The sequence below is a fragment of the Ascaphus truei genome, chromosome 5 (assembly GCF_040206685.1).
Source record: "Ascaphus truei isolate aAscTru1 chromosome 5, aAscTru1.hap1, whole genome shotgun sequence".
Classification (NCBI taxonomy): domain Eukaryota; kingdom Metazoa; phylum Chordata; class Amphibia; order Anura; family Ascaphidae; genus Ascaphus; species Ascaphus truei.
The window spans coordinates 24,804,887-24,830,444 of NC_134487.1; the positions used below are offsets into that span (position 1 = coordinate 24,804,887).

The 25,558-nt window shown below is 43.6% G+C and overlaps 2 protein-coding genes across 4 annotated transcripts in view; both read left to right on the forward strand.

Moving 5' to 3' along the window:
* LOC142494635 (uncharacterized) overlaps window positions 1–15,637 on the forward strand; it is a 67,175-nt gene extending 51,538 nt beyond the window's left edge. The window contains exons 4-5 of the mRNA XM_075599067.1: window positions 13,471–13,609; window positions 15,552–15,637. Of these exons, the coding sequence (XP_075455182.1) occupies window positions 13,471–13,609; window positions 15,552–15,637 (225 nt within the window). The remainder of the gene's footprint in view (window positions 1–13,470; window positions 13,610–15,551) is intronic.
* A 7,863-nt stretch (window positions 15,638–23,500) lies between these two features.
* The window catches only part of OPTN (optineurin), a 35,423-nt gene continuing 33,365 nt past the window's right edge, over window positions 23,501–25,558 (forward strand). For 2 of the 3 annotated variants that reach the window (XM_075599500.1, XM_075599501.1), the window contains exon 1: window positions 23,502–23,651. The gene's annotated coding sequence lies outside the window, so the exon portion shown is untranslated. Of the gene's footprint in view, window positions 23,652–25,558 lie in introns of all 3 variants that reach the window. The other variant, XM_075599499.1, reaches the window with a different exon arrangement.

The following is a 25,558-nucleotide window of genomic DNA, read 5'->3' on the forward strand; positions in this document are numbered from 1 at the left end:
ACTTCAATATTGGGTTGGTTTTCACCACAGCTGTATTGTTTTGTGCATCAATATGTAATTATCTGTATATTGATTTTTAGGTCAGGCTTGTTTTCTCCAGGTAGAGCAGCAGTGGGGATTTCATAAAGGTCAGGAAGAAATGCAGAAGGAAGGACACAGAGAGGCAGCTGTAATTTGTTTAAAATATTTGCTGAGCATTTATTATGAGGACAAAAAAAAATGAATAATGTGATCTTGTAAAAGTCATTTTTTTGTAACAAGTGATGTCAAAAAAATTGTTTTCAATATTGTACGGAATAATAGAAAATATGTGTTTCTGCCTTCTATATAGCACAAGTTTTACCAGCTGAGCTAACTCTAATGGTCGGAAGATTACCATTTTGTTTGTCAACTGTCTCCAGGCAATTACATTTTGGAGACTAAAACCCCCCACTCACCCCCCGCTCAATAAATGTGCGGTAGTCAAACACATGGCTGAGGTCATGGGCCTCTGCAAACCTCCTTGCGTGCCTGCCTCCAAGGCCCCAACTCTGTGACATATGGAAGTTCTGGCTCAAAAATATAATGTTCTAATAGACAAGTGGTGACTTCTGTTCGTGGCCAGGGTTGCCAGGTGTCCGGTATTGAACTGTCTGTCATGTATTTAGACATTCTGTCCAGTAAAAAATGAGTGGCAATGCTGGACATGTATGTGTATACCGGTGTTACCTCTCTGTATATAGTGACCTGACTGGCTTAAGGGCCTGCGGGATTTCTCCAAGCAGTGAGAGAGCAGGGCTGTTGCTAGAGGGCTGGGCAGCTTCCTACTTGGGGGTGGGGCCAAGGTGGAGGCAATAGCATGGAGCAGAGAGAGGTGTGAGTCTCTGCAAATTTGTTCTGTTGTGTGTGTGTTTTTTTTCTGTGGTTGTGGTTGTTCTGTGTGAGGTGAGGGAGAAAATGAGAGGGATTGGGGGGGGGGGAGAAAAACATAGAGGGATGGGGGGAGAAAAATAGAGGGATGTGGGAGAAAATGAGAGGGATGTGGGGGAGAGAAAATGAGAGGGTTGCGGGGGAGAGAAAAAGAGAGGGATGCAGGGGAGAAAAAAAGAGGGATGGGGAGAGAAAAAGAGGGATGGGGAGAGAAAAAAAGAAGGATGTGGGGGAGAGAAGATGAGGGATAGGGGAGGGGAGAGAAAATGAGATGGATGGGGGGAGAAAATGAGAGGGATTGATGGGGGAGAAAATGAGAGGGATGGGGGGAGAAAATATGAGGGGTGGGGGGGAGAAAATGAGAGGGATGGGAGGCAGAGAAAATGAGAGGGATTTGGGGGGTAAAATTAGAGGGATGGGGAGAGAAAATGAGAGGGATAGAAAATGAGAGGGATGGGGGGAGAAAATAAGAGGGATGGGAGGCAGAGAAAATTAGAGGGATTTGGGGGGTAAAATTAGAGGGATGGGGAGAGAAAATGAGAGGGATAGAAAATGAGATGGATGGGGGGGATAAAATGAGAGTTATGGAGAGGGAAAGAAAATGCGAGGGATGGGGGAGAGAAAGTGAGAGAGCTGGGGAGGGAAATAAAATGAGGGATGGGGAGAGCGAGAAAATGAGAGGGATGGGGGAGCGAAAATGAGAGGGGTGGGGGGAGAGAAAATGAGAATGATGGGGAGGGAAATAAAATGAGAGGGATGGGGGAAGAATGAGGTGGATGGGGAGAAAAAGAGAAGGATGGGGGGGAGAGAAAATGAAAGGGATAGAGGGGTTGAGAGAATGAGAGGGATGGGGTTGAGAGAATGAGAGGGATGGGGAGAGAGAATGAGGGTGATGGGGGAGAGAGAATGAGAGTGATGGGGGGAGAGAGAGAGAGAGGGATGGGGGAGAGAGAATGAGAGGGATAAGGGAGAGAGAAGGAGAGGGATGAGGGAGAGAGAAGGAGAGGGATGGGGGGAGAGAGAATGAGAGTGATGGGGGGAGAGAGAATGAGAGGGATGGGGGGAGAAAGAATGAGAGGGATGGGGAGGGAGAGAAAATTAGAGGGGTGGGGTGGGAGAATGAGAGGGACGGGGTGGGGGATTGGGTGAGAGAGGATGAGTGAGTATGACTGCAGGTGTGTTATTTATAAATGACCTGACCGTTACGTCATTTATAAAAAAAAAAATCTCTCCAGGTGTGCACCAATCCGCACCGTTTCATGTTCTATTTCGGAAAAAAATTCTGCGGAGGGCGCTTTTTACAAAATAGAATATCAAACTGGTGCAAACTGGCGCAAACTGGTGCACACTTGGAGGGAAATTTAGAAAAACTGACATAACGGTCAGATCATTGATAAATAACATACCTCCCCACCGACATTCCCAGAGAGCGTCGCAACTGCTGGTCACTCTCTTAGGTGCCGCGATGTTGGCTCGGCTCTTCTCCCCTCCTACTGACGTCTGGCTCGTTGCCAGCCTGCTTGTCTGTGGACAAGCCACGTGGCAACCCTATTCGTGAGGATCCATTGAAGTTATCTGTGGCACTACTAGTACTGTGACAGGGTTACAATTATGAGTGCAAAATCTACAGTGACCGTATTTGTGTCACTTTTGTGATGTATCCATTCAGGAAATGTTTTTGCTTCAGCTTTAGGAACACTGTGGCACACCTGTGGCACACCTGTGGTAATAAATAAGTCTCATTAGATTCCAACCGCCTATGGCCCAGATTCACAAACAGGTGTTAAGCTTTCGCACGCCTTTACTCGCATTCACCTGAATGGGACGGAAAGTAGCAAAGCATGTGAAATCTTATTTATTTATTTTAAAGAAATCAGTTCTGTAGTATCAGATAATAGTGTCTGTTTTTTTTTAATTCAACTCAATTACATTTTTAATGAGTTTTAAAGCATCCTTTGATTTCTATAGCAGGTTTTAGCCCACCTTCCCAGCTGTGCAAGGGCTTTGCAACACTTTCATGTTTGTGATAATTTGTTGTCAATGTTCCCAGCAGTTTGAGCTGCAAACTATAACAATAGATAATGTTACCTTAGTAATATAAGGATACATTGTAGCTTCGGAGTTACAGTGACTGAAGGATTGAAGCTGAAAGGCAGCCATTATGTTAGGCGCACACAGTCAGGATTTTCACAGATTTATAACAGGAGCACCAAACGATGGCCAGCTTAGTTAAATATGTAGAATTGTACATTGTCACACGCTTTACATGTACAAATAATAAGAAAAACAGGTGGGGGAGGGAGTAGTATTGCTGCTTTAAGCTTAGCACCCTTTTGTGGAACTGGATCTATAAGAGGACTTTTCATATGACTGGAAATGACTGATATTACTGACTCCATCAACAAAGAAATAGCGGGGTAGACAACCTATGGATTATATTTATAATGGGTTAAGCTTTTGTTCAACTTCACAATTTTGACTATTTTTGGGCATCCATGGCTGGTGCACATTTGTCGACTGTATCCGTATGAAACGTCAGCCGGAATCAGCTACTGCAAATATCTTCCATAGAGAGCACATCGTTACGGAGTTTTGCCTGTATTTCACAGAAACAGTCGACACGTTTTATAGAACAGTGGTGAATATAGACAAACGCCTGCAACATTTTTTGCCGCTTCACACAAATTTTGCTAATATTCATTTTTAAATCTGGAAGTAAAAAAAAAATAGGCTTTGCACTTACATTTTGCTAAATTATTCTAAACTTTTGCAAAGAGAACTTGAAAGGTTCATACATGTCTAATCATATTACATTAATGTTTCAGAAATTAAAAATGCTACCAAGAAAAGGTCCTCACTTATCCAGAATATAAACAAATGTATCCATTATTATTATTATTATTATTATTACCTTTCATTTATAAAACACCAACATATTAGTGGCTCTAACTGTACATGAAATGTCTATACATATAAAACGTATAAACTCTGTTCATAGCATAGTTACATAGTAGATGAGGCTGAAAAAAGACATGTGTCCATAAAGTTCAACCTATGCTAAATTTAGATGACAGATACTTTATCCTATATCCGTACTTAAAGTATATTGATCCAGAGGAAGGCAAACAAAAAAAACCAGTGTCACATCATCTAGTGATATCTTATAAGGGGAAAAATAAATTCCTTCCTGACTCCAAATATTTGCAATCAGATTACTCCCTGGATCATTATCCTTCCCATGTTTACTTATTAGGTATATCCCTGTATACCTTTCCTTTCTAAAAAGTTGTCCAACCTTTTTTTGAACAAATCTATTGTATCTGCCATCACGTAAACATGTATATGTCATCATAACTCTGTGCCCAGGACATACTTGAAGACGAGAGGTAACTCTCAATGTATTACTTCCGGGTAAAACATTTTATAAATAAATAATATTCCGCAGCGCAGTACAATGGGGGAACAGAATTATATAACTGACATACAGAATGACATGCAAGTAAGGACAAACCAGAGCAAACAGATACAGAAGGTAGTGAGGGCCCTGATCCCAAGAGCTTACACTCTAGAGGGAATAAGGGGCAATGTTGAAGACAAGGTAAAGTGGCTGCTCGCTGCGGGACGGAGTATGCATCAGGGTTGAGAATGGTCCAGCTGCACTGCGGGTCCCGTTAAGGTTTGGGGGTGTGGATGATAGGTGTGTCAGATAGCATCGCATATCCCAGACAAAAATACATTACTGGCACTTTGCAAATTACTATGCATTGTATAATTGTGAACATTGTATTACTTGTGTCTCTTGGGGTTTTGCAGCAAAAAACACTGGTTTATGAAGATTTTATGTACCGGACATAAGAGTAATCCAGTGCAGAAATGTAGATGTGCCTATATAATGAATGTTTCAACACATTGCAATGTAAACAGCACCACCTAATGTAGACACTTGTTATTTAATCAGAAATTCATACTTTAAAGATAATCCCACACTGGTAGCCAGCTACATATTTTAGGAGGAGTCCTTGAAAAATATATATCCTTTTCCCAGGATGGACGCAGCAAACAGCTCTGGACTTGACTGTCGGCCCTGATATATCTATCTATCTCTATATATGCCTGATAATAATAATAGCATGTTCATTTACTGTATAGCGCTACTAGTTTTACGTAGCGCTTTACAGAGACATTTTGCAGGCACAGGTCCCTGCCCCATGGAGCTTACAATCTATGTTCTTGGTGCCTAAGGCACATGGAGATAAAGTGACTTGCCAAAGGTCACAAGGAGCCGACCCCAGGAATTGAACCTGGTTCCACTGCTCCAAACGCAGTGCCAGTCAGTGTCTTGACTCAGTGAGCCGCTCCTTCTCCTTCTTGCCTGATGTATAAGGATATCTTGTGAGTAATAACAATTTTAGAAATAAACAATTGTGGTGACCATACCGCTCAGCCTAGTACTTAGGTAGATATAAAGGTTTATATAACAGGGTGCAATAGGAAACGACTATATCATTTTTACAAGGTAGGTTCGAAACGGAACCTGAAAAGTTCCCATATTTAGCACTCGCTGTGGAAAGGAATAGATGGACTCATAGTCCATGAGATTCCAAATGCTTCTACAAGGGGGTCGTAAATAAATCAGTGAATCATTTGAATGTTTAATTTTGATGGTTTGCTCCACAATTTCATTAAGAGATGAAGCATCAACACAAATGCTCACTGGGGTACATTTCTGTTATTCCAATTATTATCGTTTTCATCTACCATTGCATACATCCTATGCTAAAAAGGTCTGGGATGATGTCCTACTATAAGGATTCCAACATGGATGCCCTCTCACTTCGCTGCCTCTACCAACATGGTCGCCAAGGCAGGAAGTCAGTCTGAGCTGGATTACTCACACCCACCTTCTCCATTTTTAAAGCTTCCATTCCTCTCTCTACTTGCCTGTACAGGGAATACCCTACCTTGTCTCCTGTTGGAAGCCCTGTTGCTGTTTTGCCTGCCTCAGACCCCTGCCTGCCGCTGGACTTCTCTACCTAGCGGGTCGATCTCCTGGACAATACAAAGTGACGTACGAAAACATAACCCTATATAAATCCACTAATGCGGTAAACCAATGATAGTGACAAGTGGTAACCAGGTGATTGCAGCTATAATAAGGAGTATTATTTTAGTCGCCTGAAGTAAAGCTAGATGGGCAAGACATTTATTTCAAATTGAAATAAGAAATAAATGAACCAAAGGCAACCAGAGTCCAATCAGAAAATAAGTGTTAAATAATAAATAACGGTGAAAAGGTGAGAGCATAGATCCATCTTGATTCGCATCTCAATAACTCCTTGTCTTAGTCTCCATTTCTTCCAACCTGATCTACAGAGTCAATACCTATAAATCTTAGGACCTCTGCATTTCCCCATGCTGTTCATTAACGTCTTGAGACAGTGGCGGGTTTCCCATTTGATGCCGCGTTGTCATGGCGATGTGAACAGAAGCCGATAAGTTGAAGTTGCAGAGACATTGCACAGTCCCCCGGCTTTTAATTTAAATGCCTCGGGGAAGAGTGCGGGGCCTCTATAACCGCCTGCACCCCCCCAGAAAAATCCCGCCCACCACAGTTTGCGCACCGCTTTTAATGTTGGGATTCAAGAAGGGTTAGTACAAGCAAACATTTTTGTTGGAAGGAGAGAGCCTAGTTAAGGTATTAATGGGCTCACCGGTGGGTTATTTCTGAGCACGGTCTCAGGAATGGTTAAATTGTTGGTTTGGTTGTGATGGTAACTTAGGTAACTTGCTGGGGGGCAGAGCCTTTGTTATTTATGATATTTTTTTTCTCTGGCTGAGAGGCGAGAGGTTAACTTCATTAAATAATGGTTTCAGTTATGTATTGTTATTATGGTTTGTGTCTGGCGTATGTTATTTCAATTAAGCGAAGTTTAGCTTATACGTTAATGCATCAGACAGTTCCTATGATATGTGCTTCCCCTCCTGCACTTTGTTGAAACCATTGATGTATTTCAACGTTTCTATCAAATCCCTCTCTATCTTCTCTCTTCCAAGCTGCAGTTTTACAGTTCTGCACTTTAAAAGGCAACTAGTCTAACAAGAGCAGAACTAAACGAATATCTTTGAAAAGCAATTAATATTAGACAAGGGTTTTTAGCTTTCTAATCAACCGACAGCTGTTTCATGCAAAGCAACAATACAATCTGCCATAGGATATATTACACAAGCTGCCTTAACGAAGCTCTGCTTTGGGCAAAACAGCTGTCAGCTGTCACATCCCTATCTACTATTGTTTTTAAAACAGACGTTCCCCTGTCTGATTTATTTTTAACCACCCTTTTTTCTTTATAAGTGTAGGAACGAGGGGGTGGGATAAGGGATACCTGGGGGAAAACTGCTGCTTTAAAGATATGTCGGGTTTTTAAGTGAGAAGATGATGTTCAGTTAAAAGCAGGCAGTGGTACTCTAACTTACAACACTTTATCCTACTTCAGCAATAGCCGCTTGTTACAGAATGGTTCTAACAGGAACAGAGCGACAAACAAAAGGTGGAGCAAGAGAGCTTCTAAGAAGGCACCCTGTGCATGTTAAAGCACCATCTATGCCAGGGGTGACCAACTCCAGTCCTCAAGGGCCACTGACGGGTCAGATCTTCAGGATATTTTTGCTTCAGCACAGGCGGCTCAATCAGTGGCTTGCTCGAAGACTGAGCCACTAATTGAGCCACCTGTGCTGAAGAAGGGACTGATTGAGCCACCTGTGCCGAGGCTGGGATATCCTGAAAACCTGACCTGTTGGTGGCCCTTAAAGGCTGGAGTTGCCCGCCCCTAGTCTATGAAAACACAACAGATATAGGAGCTGACTAAGACATTTTAAATGTGAATAATAAAAAGTAATTGTTTTTATCATCATCGGGAGTACACCAGTGCTTTCCTCCCTTCTCTATTATATCTGCAGAGCTTTGTGAGCTGCAGTGTAGCATCATCTTCAGGGCCACAGAATACTCAGAGTAAGGACTTCTTACTCCTTGGATATGAATGGTTGAGTCACCGGATCTAGGCTGGTGAACGAAACCCTGCTGCGTGGACGCTCAGAAAATCTCATTTGTTGTCTCAATGATAAACTATTGAATTTCAGAAATTCTACATTCTGCTTGGGCCTGCACTGAGACACTAATATTGTGGTTTCCAATCTTTATTTGGTTAAGGAACCCTATGTGAAATTCTGAAGAACCCCAACCCTCTCTAACAGCGCATCTGAGATCAGATGCATTGTAAGGAACCCCAACCCTCTCTAATAGTACATCTAAGATCAGATGCATTGTAATGAACCGGAACCCCAACCCTCTCTAATAGCACATCTGAGATCAGATGCATTGTAAGGATCCCCAACCCTCTCTAATAGCGCGTCTGAGATCAGATGCATTGCAAGGAACCCCAACCCTCTCTAATAGCACATCTGAGATCAGATGCATTGCAAGGAACCCCAGCCCTCTCTAATAGCACGTCTGAGATCAGATGCATTGTAAATTGTTCTATATTTGGTACAATTTTAAAATGAACATAAAATTACAGGGAACCCTTTAGGGATACCTGAGGAACCCAAGGGTTCCTAGAGACCCTGGTTGAAAAACACTGCACTAATACAAAGCTGTGATAATCTCATGGGGACGGGCGAATGGAGAGGCATTTACTAACCAGTAACAGGTGTTACCAGAATCTTCCTCAAAGCGTTTCATACACTCTGGTTTGGAGTCTGTTTTCAACCTTTGTTGCTACATCAAAGTAATTAAAATAATGTCTCATTTGTTATGTGAATGATAATAGGTGATAACTGCTGGTTCTATAACAATACCTATCCTCTGATGCCAAGAAATTAGCACCCCAGCTGCTTGCTTCATAGCAAATATCCTTCAGTACCACACCAACCTCCTTTCCTAACTATACCTTATGTATAGTTTTTTTTCAGAGATGTGGCAAAGCCATGGGCACCGGGTTTGCAGGCACAAAGCTACACTAGCATCTCTATGGTAGTTTGTGAGGAGGTGTTCCTTTTGAACAACAACCCAATTGCTGGTTCTATGGCGGTGCTACAGTGCATTGATGATATTATTTTTGTTGGGCAGGGGGTCAACGAGCATTGACTTTTTTTGTTATATTTTGATGTACATTGTTTGAATTTTGCATTCACTTCAAAATATGATAAGCACCAAATACATTTCCTCAACCTCACAATGTTTGTGGAGGATGGCCAAGTAAAGACTAAAACTCTGCTTTCAAAAGTTCAATATTATTACCTGTGTCTTGAACTCAAGCTCACACCAACTAAATTGGATTTCTAACATCCCCTATGGCCAATTTAGGAGGGCGAGGCGCAACTCCACCTCCAAAGACAGCTATAATGAGCAAGCCCAAATGATGAGACAAAAGTTTCTAGACAGAGATTATGATCAAATTAAATACAAGAGCAGGAACAATTGAGCGATCCGAAATCCTTAATCTTGAAAGGAGATCTAATAAAGAAATGTTTGCACCGTTCATTACAGAGTACAACAAAGACTCATTAAGGATAAAAAGGATTCTTAGTAAACGTTGGACTGTATTATGGCAGGATAACATTTTGAGGGAAGCATTACCCAAGTAACCTGAAGTTATATTTACTGGAGCCTCAAATTTAGAAATGAGAATAGCACAGAGTGAACTAAAGTGCTCCAGAGTCCTTGTAACCTCCAATATGTGAGCCGAACCACCAGACCACTGAGAACAAGGATACTGGTGCATGTTTGCAACATTGGTATTGGCTTGGAGTCACACAGTGTCTCACGACACTTTAAGCTTAAGCATAACTCTGACCCAAAAGGGATATTATATATGGGGATTAACCATGTAGCACTGAACAGAACAGGGGGAGACAGGTCACAAATCCTGCCTCAAAAAGAGACCTTCTGGATCTTTAAATTAAAAATGCTCGGTTCAGAAGGATACAATATAATAATAATAATAATAATAATAGCATGTTCTTGTATAGCATTGCTAGTTTTACGTAGCACTTTACAGAGACATTTTACAGGCACAGGTCCCTGCCCCGTGTAGCTTACAATCTATGTTTTTTGGTGCCAGAGGCACAGGGAGATAAAGTGACTTGCCCAAGGTCACAAGGAGCCGACAACAGGAATTGAACCAGGCTCCCCTGATTCACACTCAGTGCCAGTCAGTGTTGTTACTCACTGAGCCACTCCCTCTCCCAAAATATTGAAATCGGTTGAAATTCCTTTAAAAAAAATTAACACTTCATTATATTTATATTTTCATAGCACAGATCTTTTATCTTAAATGTTCACTTTTGCATATACACAGCCGTGTATATGACATTATTACATTTTCCATTATATACCGTATCAGTCATTTTTATTTCCATTTTTATCTTTATTTCTATATTTTAACTTTTACTTTCCAATATGATATTTATATTGAAGAGTGAGAAAGAAAGTCCTCAGCACAAGAATGTCCGTTTGAATATAAAATACTTACATTTATTCCATTTAATCAGCAAGATAAGCAGCTGAAATAATCGACGTTTCAGGTCACTAGGACCCTTTCTCAAGCTTTTTTCCCCCCCAAGATCTCACTGAAACTGTTTCCACTTGTTTTTGTATATATTTATATTCCAGGATATATTCTTTCGATGAGCAGTGTGCCGTTCAACCCTATTTTTCAGACTTCTAGGCATGCATATAAATATGGAACTTTTCTAATGTTCTATTTCAAGGTCATCAACTTGGATGCTATATGTGCTTTCTATATACATCTGTATACATTTTCCCTTTATGAGATATCATTGGATGATATAACACTGGGGTTTTTTGTTTGCCTTCCTCTGGATCAAAAAGTAAGTATAGATATAGGATAAAGTATCTGTTGTCTAATTTTAGCATAGGTTAAACTTGATGGACGTACGTCTTCTTTCAACCTCATCTACTATGTATACATTTGTATCTATTTGTATGTGGTTATTATTTGTAAATATGGTATTCATTTGTATACATAAATATACATTGTATGCTTCCATATAACTAGAGCATACTGACCGGGGAAGCTGCAGGAGTCGGAGCGTCGCAGAGAGCGCCAGGACTACCCCGTTCTTTCTAATATGCTCATTACTCACCTATGTTTGTTCGTTTTTAACGTGAGTTTTATACTTTGATTAAAGCTGTTCTGCACTGTGTGTACCTCTGATTTCTTGAAGTATTCCTGGAGGACGCTCTCACAGGAACCACACACTATATACATGGGATTATCTTCATCCTTGCAAAAGAACGATTATCATCTACCCTTATGAGTGTATTAGAGATTGATTTCTAACTACTTTTAAATGCCGTGACATGTTGCACTATTTTCCATTTCTATTCCATGCCCTGATATTGTCTGCACCCTAATTCGTTTTGGATATACCCCTTCTCCCCCTACTTTTAGAGTGCAATCTTCTTGGAGAAGCGCCTTCCTTCCCTACTGTACCATTGCATCTTAATATTGAATCATTAGTATTATTGTCTTCCATACCTTGTTGGCACTCTATAAATAAAAGATAATATTTTTTGCAGAAAAAACACAAAATAAATGCTAATACAATTAATGTTGTTTAAGAATAAGGTCCTGAACAAGGAGTGCAATGAATAGACAGAGGGTACATTTTACCTTCCTGTCAGGTCCGTCGCCTCGGACTCTATGTGGCGAGATAGATTCCACTGGCTGGAGCTCGGCAGTCCTGGTAGTGTACGTTCAGGAGTAACAGGATGATGTAGGATCAGACAGGCATGGGTCTAGACTGGCGTCAGGTAGGTAGAGTGGTCAGACAGACGTGTCAAGGCAGGTAGCAGGTAGGTAGAATGGTTAGGCAGGCACGGGTCGGTGCAGGCAGCAGGCGGGCAGAATGGTCAGGCAGGCATAGGCCGAGGCAGGCAGTAGGTGGGTAGAATGGTCAGGTAGGAACGGGTCAAAGAAACAAGCCAGTAAAACGGAATGATTTAGGAAGATTGGACTCAAAGGCAGTAGGCACTATTGATCTAGCAACAGAAAGTAGTAACTGGCTGGCTCAAATAGCAAGCCAGGGGGTGTGTCAATGAGGACTGATCAGGAACAGCTAAGTGAAGTGGCAGCAGTAATAACAGGAGCTCAAAAGCACACCAAGGCCATGGCACTGTCCAAGAGCTGATCTGGCTCGCTGTCAGAGCTGCTGCCCCAAGAAACAGATAGGCTGATGTAAACTGGGTCTTAATTTTCTGCTGTCGAAATCATTCTAATGCTGTCTATGTTCCTCCAGGCAATCGGAGAAGATTAGAATATCATCTAGATAGACGATTACGAACGGATCCAGTAGAGCTCGGGACAGGTCATTGACAACATTTTGAAACATACCAGGTGCATTGCATAGCACAAAAGACATCACCAGCAATTCAAAAAGTCCATATCTGGTACGGATAGTGGTCTTCCGCTTATCTCTACAGGGCAAATGTGCACTAGATTGTATACTCTTTTAAGATCCAATTTGGAGAAGATTTTTACTGAACTAAGTTGCTCCAAGAGTTATGAAATTAACGGTAGAGGTTACCGATTTCTTATGGTTACTTTGTTTAATGCTTGGTAGTCCAAACAGGGACGAAGTGCACCATCTTTCTTCAGAACAAAGAAGATAGGAGCTCAAGCCGGAGAAGTAGAATGGTGGATAAATCCCTTCTCAAGTTTTTCATTAATATATTCCAGTGAATAAAGAAAACACAGTGCCAACTTCTAAATATAAACAGTGACTAAATATCCCGCTGCTGGATTGTGGGGAGGTGATTGAAATCCTCCCAAAAAGTAATATATAAAGGAAAAAAGAGAATACCAGCGCGTGGGTTAAAATTATGTGCCCTAATGTGCAAAACCACTATGTGTATGAAACCTATAAAACACACAACTATCCTATGTGCAAAATATATCCAATCTCTGTGAATGGTGCACTTACATAAACAAATATCCAAGTGAAAATGTCCCGCAAGGTAAATCCACTTTGGAGAAAGTATCCACAGGTTAACTTGAACCGGATGATAGGTGTATATCTTTACACTTGTTCCACTTTAAGAAAAGAAAAGAGAGAGGGGCATGGCATAATAATGTTTATTACAGGAAAAGATAAAAGTAGGAACACTCACAAACGAGCTATAGAGCAGTGCATTGGTGCATAGCTTGCCAGCTTCTGTTGTCCTTGTTAGGCAGATCTTCCTTCACTCGTCCTCTGTTGATTTCCTTGCATCACTGAGGGAGGCATTGCCAAAACACGTCTGATGTGTTTTGGGCGCTCACAGCCACCATAGTTGTGCTAATTCCTCACACAGTCGTCGGAGCCTGGTCACGTGCGCTCGTGCACGTCTGGAGCAGGAGAGGAGACGCAGCCTGCTGGGAAGCAGAGAGGCCGGTGAAACACCACACTGCAAGGAAATCAACAACCCACGCGCTGGTATCCTCTTTTTTCCATTAATATATTTCTGTAATTAATGAATTAATTTAGATTCACTTCTGAAAGCGAATGGATGCACCCAAAAGGAATTCCACCTCCTGGCAGAAGGTCCACCGGACAGTCATAGGATCCATGCACGAGAAACAGCTTGTAGAAAGAAGAAATAGTCCTCCAGCGTGTAGACTCAAGTTGTCATCCCAGGCGTGTAAGAAGGGAAAAAAAAAGGAAAAAAACAGAAACTCAATGGTATAATAAAAGTTGAACCAGATATATACTATGCCCTAGATATAAGTTGCATACACTTACATGTGCCTAGGTCTTATAGGGGTACAGCAGTAAATATACTTCAGATCATCCAGTAAAAGTTATCTTGAAAAAAAGTAGAGAAAAAAGGACATAATAAAATTTAATAACGATAGTGAAAACAGGATGCACTCACAAACAGCAAATTCACATGGGCAATTGTGAATAGCTTTCCGGCATTGTCTTTGTCCACCTCGAACCAGCTCTTCCACGTCTCTCACTTCTCCTTTAATGCTGTGGAGTTTGCGTGGTGTCCGTTTCAGCCGTCCTCACTCCCTTGAGTCCTGGTATGGAAGTCCTCGTGGTTCCCCGGCTTGTGTTTGGCCCGGTTGGAGCCTTCTGATGCTACTCCTTCCTATGACTCAGTCTGCATATGCGCGCAGACGTCCGTGCAGGTGTACGTCTGATCGGCCGGTTGCTGTCTCAGTGGACAACGGTGGCTTGTAGTGCTCAAAATTGATCAAACACGTTTTGGTAAACCTTCATCAGTGAAGTGAGAGACGTGGAAGAGCTGGTTCGAGTTGGACAAAGACAATGCTGGAAAGCTATTCACAAATGCCCATGTGAATTTGCTGTTCCTGAGTGCATCCACACCTAGCCCAGGGACACTGAAAGCAGTTCAGACAAGAACTACGTAACGTGGTCGGTTTGGATATGAGATGGGCAAAATTTGGGGGCGGATTTGAATCTCCCCTGGATTGGCTGGTTCCTTTGGTCTGGAGATTTCCGTGGATCAGCCCCAAAAATGACGATTCGTAATGACGGCTTAAAATGTCCCTGTTTTTTTGGTTTGTAGCAAGGGGTCTCCAGAGCTCAACCCCATTCATTTCAGCTCCTGGGACGCCTGCTTCCTGACATACTTACCTCCGTTTGGGGTGCCTATGACGGGAGGGGGTAACCAGGCTATATAATAAAGGTCAAGCCCGTTTGGTTACCCCTGCTCCGTGTATAAGGGTCCAAGAGTTAGCTCTTGGAACCAGTAACATTGTATTATTGCATTATACTTTATGTAATAAAACCACTTTTTGTGTTTTTCCCTTTCCGGGCATGCAATCAAGCAGGGATTGCTAGTGTATGAATTTCAAGGGGGGGGGGGGGGGGGTTGGCAGAGGAACCAGTCAGAATGTGCATAGGAGGTTGGGGTCCAAAGTTACCGGTTCCCCAATAAATGTGTCTGGAATTCATGCCTGATTCTCTGATACATATAGGCACATTGTCCTGGCAATATCATCCCTTGAAAACGTAAGTGCGACTCACCAATAGGCTGCCCTGCTTCAGCACAACTCGGAAAGGAGAATGAGGCAAAGGGATAAAAATGTATTCCTTTAGCTGAGGGAATCCCTAGGGTAAGGAGGGGTACCCCAGCTAGTGCCAAGGTGACCCACAAACAGTATATGGTTTGTTGGTGCCCAACCATACATAAGGTTGGGGGGACTCTGAGAGTCCAAGGTGAGTCAAAGGGAAAGTGTGTGAGGAAATAAGGCAGACAGAAATAAAGAGACAAAAAAAAATTCCTTTTCTGTTCTCTAAAGCCTAGAGACTCCAAACTTTGGGAGTCTACGTCTTAGGTAAGGGTTTGGGGTAAAAAGTAAGTCATTTTGATTGCAGGAGGTCTGGGGATAAAGTTACCGGTGGCCCTATAATTCTTCCTTGCTTACTCGCACTATTTTTGGGTACACAGGGTGAGTTGCACTGGGGGCCATACAGTGTCTCCCAGACTCCTAGTTTTCAGCCCCAAGATCCTCACCTAAAGTCCCACATAGCTGGAGGGGTTCCCCGAGACTCAGAGTTTAATTAAAGTGTATTTGAATATGTTTTAACATTCGGAACCCATGTCCAAACAGGCAGCCTGTGCAAACCCATAGGTGTCGGTATGTCTCATGGACATCGGAGTTCAAAGCAGCCACAGGATGCCCAGAAGTGTGAATGACACCTGGCTAGCGGGGAAAGGTGGAGTACTAGGTCCAGAAATCAATGGCAGTCCTCCGGGATGCCACTTGTTCTGCCAGACCCAGATACGCCTGCCCAGCGGGTGGCATTGGGATAGCTGTGGGGAGATATGGCAGGCTTGTGCATGTATCTTGGCTATTTTAGATTTCCCGCTGACCTGGCTTGGCTCTGATTGGCTGCTTGAGAAAGTTCCCACGCGCTGATTGGTTGTTGAGTTCTGCTTCTATATTTCAGCTAGAGCAGGGAAAGCTATAAGAAGCTATGAGCCAATCAGATTGTGTGTTCCCCTTGAGTCAGAGCCGAAAGAGTGCGGTTGGACTTTTCAAAGATACTTTGTTCAAAATAGCAAAGCAACCAGCTTCGATTTGGAGACTGAAAAGGCTGCCCACCAGAGACCAAGTCCCGACTTTTGGGACCAAGATCTCAGAAACTAACGTAGTGGTTGCAGCTGGGATTTCATGCCGATTTGAGTTCCAGGAGATTAAGACTGACTCGCGGTCAGGAGGGACCAAGTTCTGTGGACAAGAACGTAACGGTGGCATCTGGAATTTCATGCCGATTTGAGTTCCAGGAGATTCCGGGCTAAGCCCCGGTCAGGGTAAAACTCTTCCAATAGTGTGCCCTGCACCTAGGAAAGTCTAGTTTTCGACCCCAGTAAGTGTTTCTTTTCATCTGTATTTTGTGCCACTGTGTGTATGCGGATTTAAGCCGAATAAACTACAATTTATTTCACTACCTTGTTTTGCTCAATGAATGATCCTGGTAAAAAGGTGTAAATAACCTGGTCTCCCGTGACAGTGCCGGTATCTCTCTTCAGTTTAAATGTCCGGGTCACATGGGCCAATAAGAAGCCATTATTATTTATCTGTTCCATTAACAGATCAATTCAGATCAGTAGGGGTTAATCACTGGGCCATGAATTTATCTCCACAAGATTATCTTTGAAAGCCACATTGTCTCTGCTTGGCCTCTCCTACTTATCTTGAAGGATCCCGTAGCACGACTTCTCCTTTTCTTACCAGAGGTTCAGCAGACAATATCTGGAATACAAAGTTGGCAATAGATGTGATAGCAATAATGTTTCGCATAGACCCTATTCTGTATTACACACAGAATAAATATTTCTTACAACTTTAGTGTCTATATAATTAGATTATCACTCTGAAGATGTTATAAGTGTGAGACAGTCAGTCTCTACAGGTGGGAACAAGCCAGTTCTTGTACTTAGTGACACTTACCTGTCGCTCTAAAGAGTTTTTTTCTTATGAGTGTAACCCTCCCTGCCAGGCTCCTAGGGAGTTTACATCAAATGTCTCTGAACTTGGCTTGCTCAGAGCTGATTACCTTGTCAGGGTGCAGGATTCGTGCAGGCTGGGCGTTGGTAATGCAAGGATGGACGCCAGGAACTTTATTCATACAAACAGCTGCTTTATTAATCAGCATCGATAAAGTCTCATCCACACGGTACACATCACACCGTCTACAGTATATCATCATTATTCTCTGTATGTGCTGTCTGTATCATCTTCCTTAGCTGCCCCCTATCTCAGCCCCGTAGGAAGGTGCTGAGGTGTGACTAACTCCTGTTACCAAAAGGATCCCTCTACTTTGAAGCATTGATAGTGCTCCATCTCCTTTGAACCCCTGTCGGGTCTTGTACTACTCTCTCTGTCTGTGGTCCGTACCCCCATCTCGGGTACTGAATGCTATAACATGGCCTTCTGTGTGTGAGTCAGCTATGTACCCTCTGATGAGGCTGGTCCAACTATGTCTCATGGCTGCTGCTTGTGGTGCCCCCTCTACACATAGGCACTCTCTCTGTGTGCCTTTAGAGTAGTATGGAGCCATTCCTGGGAATGCTATTTAAACAAGGCACTGTCCACAACTAGAAAACAATAAAGGGAAGCCTTACCCCTATCCCAGACATATCTACAGTATAAACCTATGTACACTATTCACAGTGAGATCCCTACTCTTCAACTCCTCCTGGGACCTAACCTTCTAGAAGCCTCTCCCCTCTATATATATCCTGCAATAAAATCTCTATCACTGGGCAAGGCGGGCTAGATTCTGCCTAGTCACCCAGAACCATGTGATGGGGAATGGGCATTACTCTGTCTGGGCCCACACAGTTAACCCATTAAGGCCATAGTAATCCCTAAGAGAGGGTACACGAGCACAAGGAATAAGAAAAACAGCTATTACTGTATAAATCAGAAACCAAGGAGAAAAACAGATTCTGGGAGAAGTGTGCTACCAATTATGGTGATAATCATGGTGATATGCGATTTAAAATCATTTTTTCTTCTAAGGGCATTACCTATATGTGTATGGCTTGAAGCTTAAAGTTATCTTGCTAAACAAAGTCCAGTGCTCTGGAATAGGGAATCATGCTTTAAATCATGTTGGTTTCATTCCTACCTCTCAGGTAGATCCCAACATGTGTCTATCTCGGGCACTAACTCCAACCCCTTGCATATCACCTGCAGGGTCCCGCAAGGCTCTGTTCTGGGGCCCCTACTCCTCAGTGTTCATTAATGATCTTCCTACAGCATGTAAGGGAGTCCCAATACACATGTATGCGGATGACACAACTTATATGCACACAGCCCTACCCTCTCTGACCTTGGACACGTACTTCAATTTGACTTTTTGAGACTTGAAAATTGGATTTCCCAAAACAAACTGTTTCTAAACACTGACAAGACTGTGACAATGGTATTTGGGACCAAGGCTAAATTTGTAAAGCTTCCAATGAAGGAGCTACAGATCAGAACCAACTCTAATACCATCCTAGCCCCTGTGATTAGTTTAAAATATTTTGGCATATGGTTTGACTACCATTTAACATTTGGGTTGCACATTGATACCCTGACATTCAAAACCTATGCCCAACTAGGTGTACTATATAGGAACAAATCCTCCCTAAGTCTGCTGGTCAGAAAGCACATTGCACAGCAGATGCTGATGCCAATTATAGACTATGGGGACATAGTATATGGCACAGCACCACAAACTCACCTCGGCAAACATACCCTCTACAACTCAAAATTCTGCTTTGTCCTCCAATGCAATTACAACACACATCAATGTGAAATGCTCAAAGAACTAGATTGGTCATCACTTGAGTCTAAGCGCAAAGTTCACCTTTACTGTCTTGCCTTCAAATACTTTCTTGGCAAGCTACCCGCCTATCTGAACAAGCTCCTCACCCCTACCACACACAGCACTTATCATCTGAGATCTGACTCCAAAAGACTGTTCATTGTCCCAAGGTTCAGCAAAGTATCCGGCCGCTCCTCCTTCTCTTACCGTGCGCCTTAAAACTGGAACAGTCTACCAGAGACTCTCACAGCCGCCACCAATCTAAGTTCTTTCAAAACTAAAGCTGTCTCACTTTTTAATCTGGTCTATAACTGCTATATACGCCTATAATATGTATTATCTTTAACTGTGCATGCGATGTCTTGTATATAATACTGTACTGTACAACCCTTTTCACTCATTCTAACTATGTATTTGTAACCATCTATTTGTCGTCATAACTCTGTGCCAAGGACATACTTGAAAACGAGAGGTAACTCTCAATGTATTACTTCCTGGTAAAACATTGTATAAATAAACTAAATAAATGCACCATGGTGTTTTCTTTGCGCTCTTCCTTCTTTCTTTTTTTTCTTCTTTATAGATTTAAGCAACCTTGTTGGGATTAGCAGCAAGAACAGGTGCTGGAAATAGAAATTAAGCAAAAAGAAAGAAAACGCTGCACCTGAAGTGGATCCTACGAAGTGAATAGCTGTGGACCTATCTAATCACCTTTTTCACTTTGCATTATTTTTATAGATCATATTGTGTCATTGATTGATATTATATTCATTTGTTTATTAGTCTTGGCTAGGTGTCTGATGGTATATAAATCATCATTTTATTCACACTATTTATGTATTTAATTAGTGTATGGAATAATTATATATTCCAGATTTGAGTTTTTCCTTAATATTCACTTTAATAATGACATATTTTAGTCTACATTTTTGTTCATAACATTCACTTTATTCTTTATATATTTTTTAACATCACTATTCACTATACTCATTCGCGTATGTCTAATTTATCACTTGGAAAACATGTATGCAGTTATTAACTGCCCGGTAGTGCACACTCTATATAATACACCAGTATACAGCATAAGAATACATTCAGCACTTGTTGTTTTCATACTCATTGTACCGTAAGTAACACACTGATTTGTTCCTTTCCCCTACAGGTTAACTGTAATGTACAGGAAGCAGGGCAGGTAGGCAGACAAGGCCACGAAAACACCTGCAGATAGTCACAAACTTCCTGTTTTTTTTAGGGGGGTAGGAAGGGGGATTTGGGGTGGCAGAGAGGGTGGAGAGTTTAGGGGGTTGATGAGGTTTGTGTGGGGGAAGGGGATGTTGGGGGCTGGTGAGGGTTGTCGAGGGATAGTGTTGGGGGGGGGGGGTGTTGGTCAGTTGTGAACGGGCATGTTGGGGGGGAGGGCATGTTGGGGGGCTGGTGAGAGTTGTCAAGGATAGTGTTGGGTCGATGTTGGTCAGTTGTGAACGGAGATGTGAACGGAGATGTTGGGGGGGTTGGTGAGCAGGTTTGTGAGTGTGTTGGGGGAGGAGGTAATGAGTGAATATGTGGCGTGTTTTTATTTAAAAAAAAAAAAATACGTTATTTTCCAACGCTTGTTTGCTGTGGATTTATTACCATGTACGTATATGAGTGTTCTAAGGGGGATGGGGTGGTGTAGGCAGGGATTAAAAGCAAACATAATTTTTGGGGGGGGGTGGGGGGCAGAGGTTTACATCACAAGTAATAACTAGTTTTAATCCAATAGAGTAAAACCCTGTAATGTTCCCATGCACAGCTATCAAATACTCTTTAACAATATATACCTTGCAGTTAAAAAAATTGAAGTTGTCGTCCTGCTTCCCCACAAACACAATAATAAGCCAAGTAATGTCTTTTAATTGAGAATATACCCTGGTGTGCTGCAACCCTCTGCCATGGGTGCAGCCGCCATGGGGAAAAACTCTGAAGAAGGCACATCCAACGCTGCCTGGAGATGTAGAGGCTGCGATCCTCCTCTCTAATTAGCCCGGCACAGAGGGGTGAAGCCTCTTCATCTTCAGACAGCACAGGATGCACCTGCTGGGACCCTGACATGTTTACCATGTGTGGGAAGATGGGAAGAAATAGGGAAGGGCTGAGGGCTTTGTATGGAGAGGGCAGTGTGATGGATCTGTGTGGGGAGACTGGGGGAGGCTAGTGCTTTTTGTGGGATGGGGAAGTTATGGTGTATGCAGAGCTGCCGACATGAGGGGATAGTTGGGATCACTGTCCTGGACACCCAGTCAGGCAAGGGGCCCAGCCACCTTGCCAGCGACCATAATGTATTTGGCCCTCCGGCAGGACTATCCACGGGTCTGTAGAGCCCTCCCCTTTGCGGTCCTGTATGGCCCTCATCCCGTCCGCATGGCTCCTGTGGGCCCATCCATAGACCGCAGGTAAGCCCATCTGGCGCCCCCCAAGTTCAATTATTTCCCTATACCCCACCAGCATCATTACGTCCCTATCTTCCTCCCTCCAGGCCCATTACATACCTATCCCCTTCTCCAATACTTCTCTACACCCCCTCTCCCAGGCTCAATACCCCTATATCCAGTCAGGCCCATTACCTCCCTATACCCCCCCCCCCCCCCTCTCCGGCCATTACCTCATTAAACCCCCACCCACCTCCCATAAAGCCATACCTCTTTTTACCCCCACGCCTCCTAATACCTTCCCCCACACCAATATATCTATCTCATTTTACCACCGCCTCCCCGTGCACATACCTCTTTTTACTCTCCTCGCCCCCCCCACTGAGCCCATACCTCTATTTACCCCCCCCCCCCCCCCCCCACCAATCCCATACCTCTATTTACCCCCCCACCGAGCCCATACCTCTTTTTACCCCCCACCGAGCCCATACCTTCTTCCCCCCATCCTCAGTTCACAAAGGGGGGGGGGGGGGGGGGGGGGGGAGCCTGGCTTCATATATTTCTTCTAGGTCCAACCATTTCTGTTGGTGGCTCTGGGTGTAAATAAGAGATGGGGGGAGGGGAATGTGGTGTTTATGATTAAGAAAGTGAGTATGCTGTGTGAGAAGGGAGGATAAGTATGAAGTGGGTCAGTAAAAGGGTGAGAATGATGTGAGATAATATGGAGTATGTAAGTAAAGAGTGGGTGAGTATGCTTGTAAACGGGTGAGTGCATATGTGTGCAAACGAGAAGGGGATGAGTAATGTCTGAACAACAGAGGTTCCCCAAGATTTTAAAAATCCATCAGGGGTGCAGTTGCTCAAAAACGTTTGAGAGCCACGGCTGTAGGGATTCCAGAGAAGCTTCAGCCACTTCAGACGTGAAAGATTTTCTAAATGCAAAAACCATGAACATGTAATGCACAGAGATGCAGAATTTAATATATCTCATAATAATCTGTGCGTCATGCAACTCGTTCTATAGACACTCCCCAAGCTGACTCCCATGGGGGGAAAATTGGGAGAGCAGATTTGTATACATTGATGCAAGATCAAAAAGACTCCAATTTGAATCAATTGTGTTCCAAATTTGCTTTGATACATCGCTCCATTTGCATATTAAGTAATTACTGGGGCCTTTTAGGCATTATAGCTGCTGAATTCATCACCTTTCCCATTTCTAATCTCTCACTGAGTGCCATGAAGAACCATACTGCATTGTAGTGGTTAGCAGGAGCCTCTCACCACACAACCTATTATTTCGCTTCGTTAGTGTTGCTTACTTCTCTCCAGAGAAGAAGCACTGGGGGGTATAAGTGTGTAAAGTGCACTGTATATGTGCCATGCAATCCTTCTTATGGATGAGAGGGGGAAATGTTCTAACATAAAAATGATGCTTCAGCTAATTCCCTTTTTTTGCCTTACATATAAAAAATATACCAATTGGACCTTACACCCAGCACCAAGAGTATTCCACAATGTGGGACCATCCATTCTCGTATCAATCATTTGGAGTAAGTCTCACTCCCGGAAGATAGTATCATACAGAAGTGTGTAGGCCAGATCGTGTAACCCATCACTAAGTCCTCAGAAGTGGACATCTCTGGTTGGTATAAGCAAAGAACACCTGCACTCCAAGGGACTCCCCATACAAATATCTTTATTCAGCGATGTCAACCTCCACAGATTAGTGACTCCACTAATATCTATGGAGGTAGCTGATGCAAAAATCAGGGACCGTCACAGAAAATCAGTGAGAGTCGACAGGTCTGGTCAGTAATATAAAATGCCCTTTGCATTTGCTTGACCACTTTAGTACTGAATGGTCCTGCAACACATGGCAAAGCAATTCACTGTAAGCATCAAAAGGTTACAACATGATTTATTCCATGAGGATAATCATAATTAGGCATATTGTAAACCTCTCCATGAGAAATGCCATTATATGGGGTCCCCATGAAATACATTGCTATGACCACTAGTTGCCCATCTCTGATTAAAGACATTGTTTAATACAAAAGTAATGTATTTAGTCACTAAAACCCTGAAACCTCCCAATATATTATACACCCTGAACTCCTGACACAAGAGATCATGTCCAGCTCCAAGCCAGCAGCAGCAAGAAGCAGTAAATAGCAGGAGCAGCAGTAGCAAGGAGCAGTAGTAAGCAGGAGGAGCAGTCTCATGTTTATCATGTTATCCTATTGCGTTTGTCACGTGTTCGCAGCCTGGGAATTTCCCCTCACGCTGTGACTTCCCAAGGGTCAGATGTGTCACGTGAGAATGAGGTGGGCGTGGCTGCAGACGCTGTTTCCGGAAGTACACGGAGAGGCGGGGGCAGCATTAACTGTCACTGCGCGAGGACAGGGCGATATCAGCACCTCACCGGCGGGACAGGGGGACACCGGGAGATACCGGGACCTCACCGGCGGGACAGGCGAGGTATGACCAGGCGGGGAACTGGGAGAGACGGGGATGGTAATCAGACACATCAGGAAGCAGCAGCCAGTGTGGAAACTTATGTCACTATCTGTGTCCCCAACTCTCACTGTGACTCCTGTCACTATCTGTGTGTCCCCAACTCTCACTGTGACTCCTGTCACTATCTGTGTGTCCCCAACTTTCACTGTGACTCCTGTCACTATCTGTGTGTCCCCAACTTTCACTGTGACTCCTGTCACTATCTGTGTGTCCCCAACTTTCACTGTGACTCCTGTCACTATCTGTGTGTCCCCAACTCTCACTGTGACTCCTGTCACTATCTGTGTGTCCCCAACTCTCACTGTGACTCCTGTCACTATCTGTGTGTCCCCAACTCTCACTGTGACTCTTGTCACTATCTGTGTGTCCCTATCACTCTTGTCACTATCTGTGTGTCCCTGTCACTGTGACTCCTGTCACTATCTGTGTGTCCCTAACTCACTGTGACTCCTGTCACTACCTGTGTGTCCCTAACCCCTCGCTCTCACTGTGACTCCTGTCACTATCTGTGTGTCCCTGTCACTCTTGTGACTATCTGTGTCCCTGTCACTGTGACTCCTGTCACTATCTGTGTGTCCCCAACTCTCACTGTGACTCCTGTCACTATCTGTGTGTCCCCAACTCTCACTGTGACTCCTGTCACTACCTGTGTCCCCAACACTCACTGTCACTACCTGTGTCCCCAACACTCACTGTCACTACCTGTGTCCGCAACTCTCACTGTGACTCTTGTCACTACCTGTGTCCCTGTCACTGTGACTCTTGTCACTATCTGTGTGTCCCTGTCACTGTGACTCTTGTCACTATCTGTGTGTCCCTGTCACTCTTGTCACTATCTGTGTGTCCTTGTCACTATCTGTGTGTCCCTGTCACTGTGACTCCTGTCACTATCTGTGTCCCTAACTCACTGTGACGCCTGTCACTATCTGTGTGTCCCTAACTCACTGTGACTCCTGTCACTACCTGTGTGTCCCTAACCCCTCGCTCTCACTGTGACTCCTATCACTATCTGTGTGTCCCTGTCACTGTGACTCCTGTCACTATCTGTGTGTCCCCAACTCTCACTGTGACTCCTGTCACTATCTGTGTGTCCCCAACTCTCACTGTGACTCCTGTCACTATCTGTGTGTCCCCAACTCTCACTGTGACCCCTGTCACTATCTGTGTGTCCCCAACTCCCACTGTGACCCCTGTCACTATCTGTGTGAACCCAACTCTCACTGTGACTCCTGTCACTATCTGTGTCCCCAACTCTCACTGTGACTCCTGTCACTATCTGTGTCCCCAACTCTCACTGTGACTCCTGTCACTATCTGTGTGTCCCCAACTCTCACTGTGACTCCTTTCATTATCTGTGTCCCCAACTCTCACTGTGACTCCTGTCACTATCTGTGTGTCCCAACTCTCACTGTGACTCCTGTCACTATCTGTGTGTCCCAACTCTCACTGTGACTCCTGTCACTATCTGTGTGTCCCTAACCCCTCGCTCTCACTGTGACTCCTGTCACTATCTGTGTGTCCCTGTCACTCTTGTCACTATCTGTGTCCCTGTCACTGTGACTCCTGTCACTATCTGTGTGTCCCTAACTCACTGTGACTCCTGTCACTACCTGTGTCCCCAACACTCACTGTCACTACCTGTGTCCCCAACTCTCACTGTGACTCTTGTCACTATCTGTGTCCCTGTCACTGTGACTCCTGTCACTATCTGTGTGTCCCTAACTCACTGTGACTCCTGTCACTACCTGTGTGTCCCTAACTCACTGTGACTCCTGTCACTACCTGTGTGTCCCTAACCCTCACTCTCACTGTGACTCCTGTCACTATCTCTCTAAAAACATTTATAGGAATTTATATATATTGTTTAC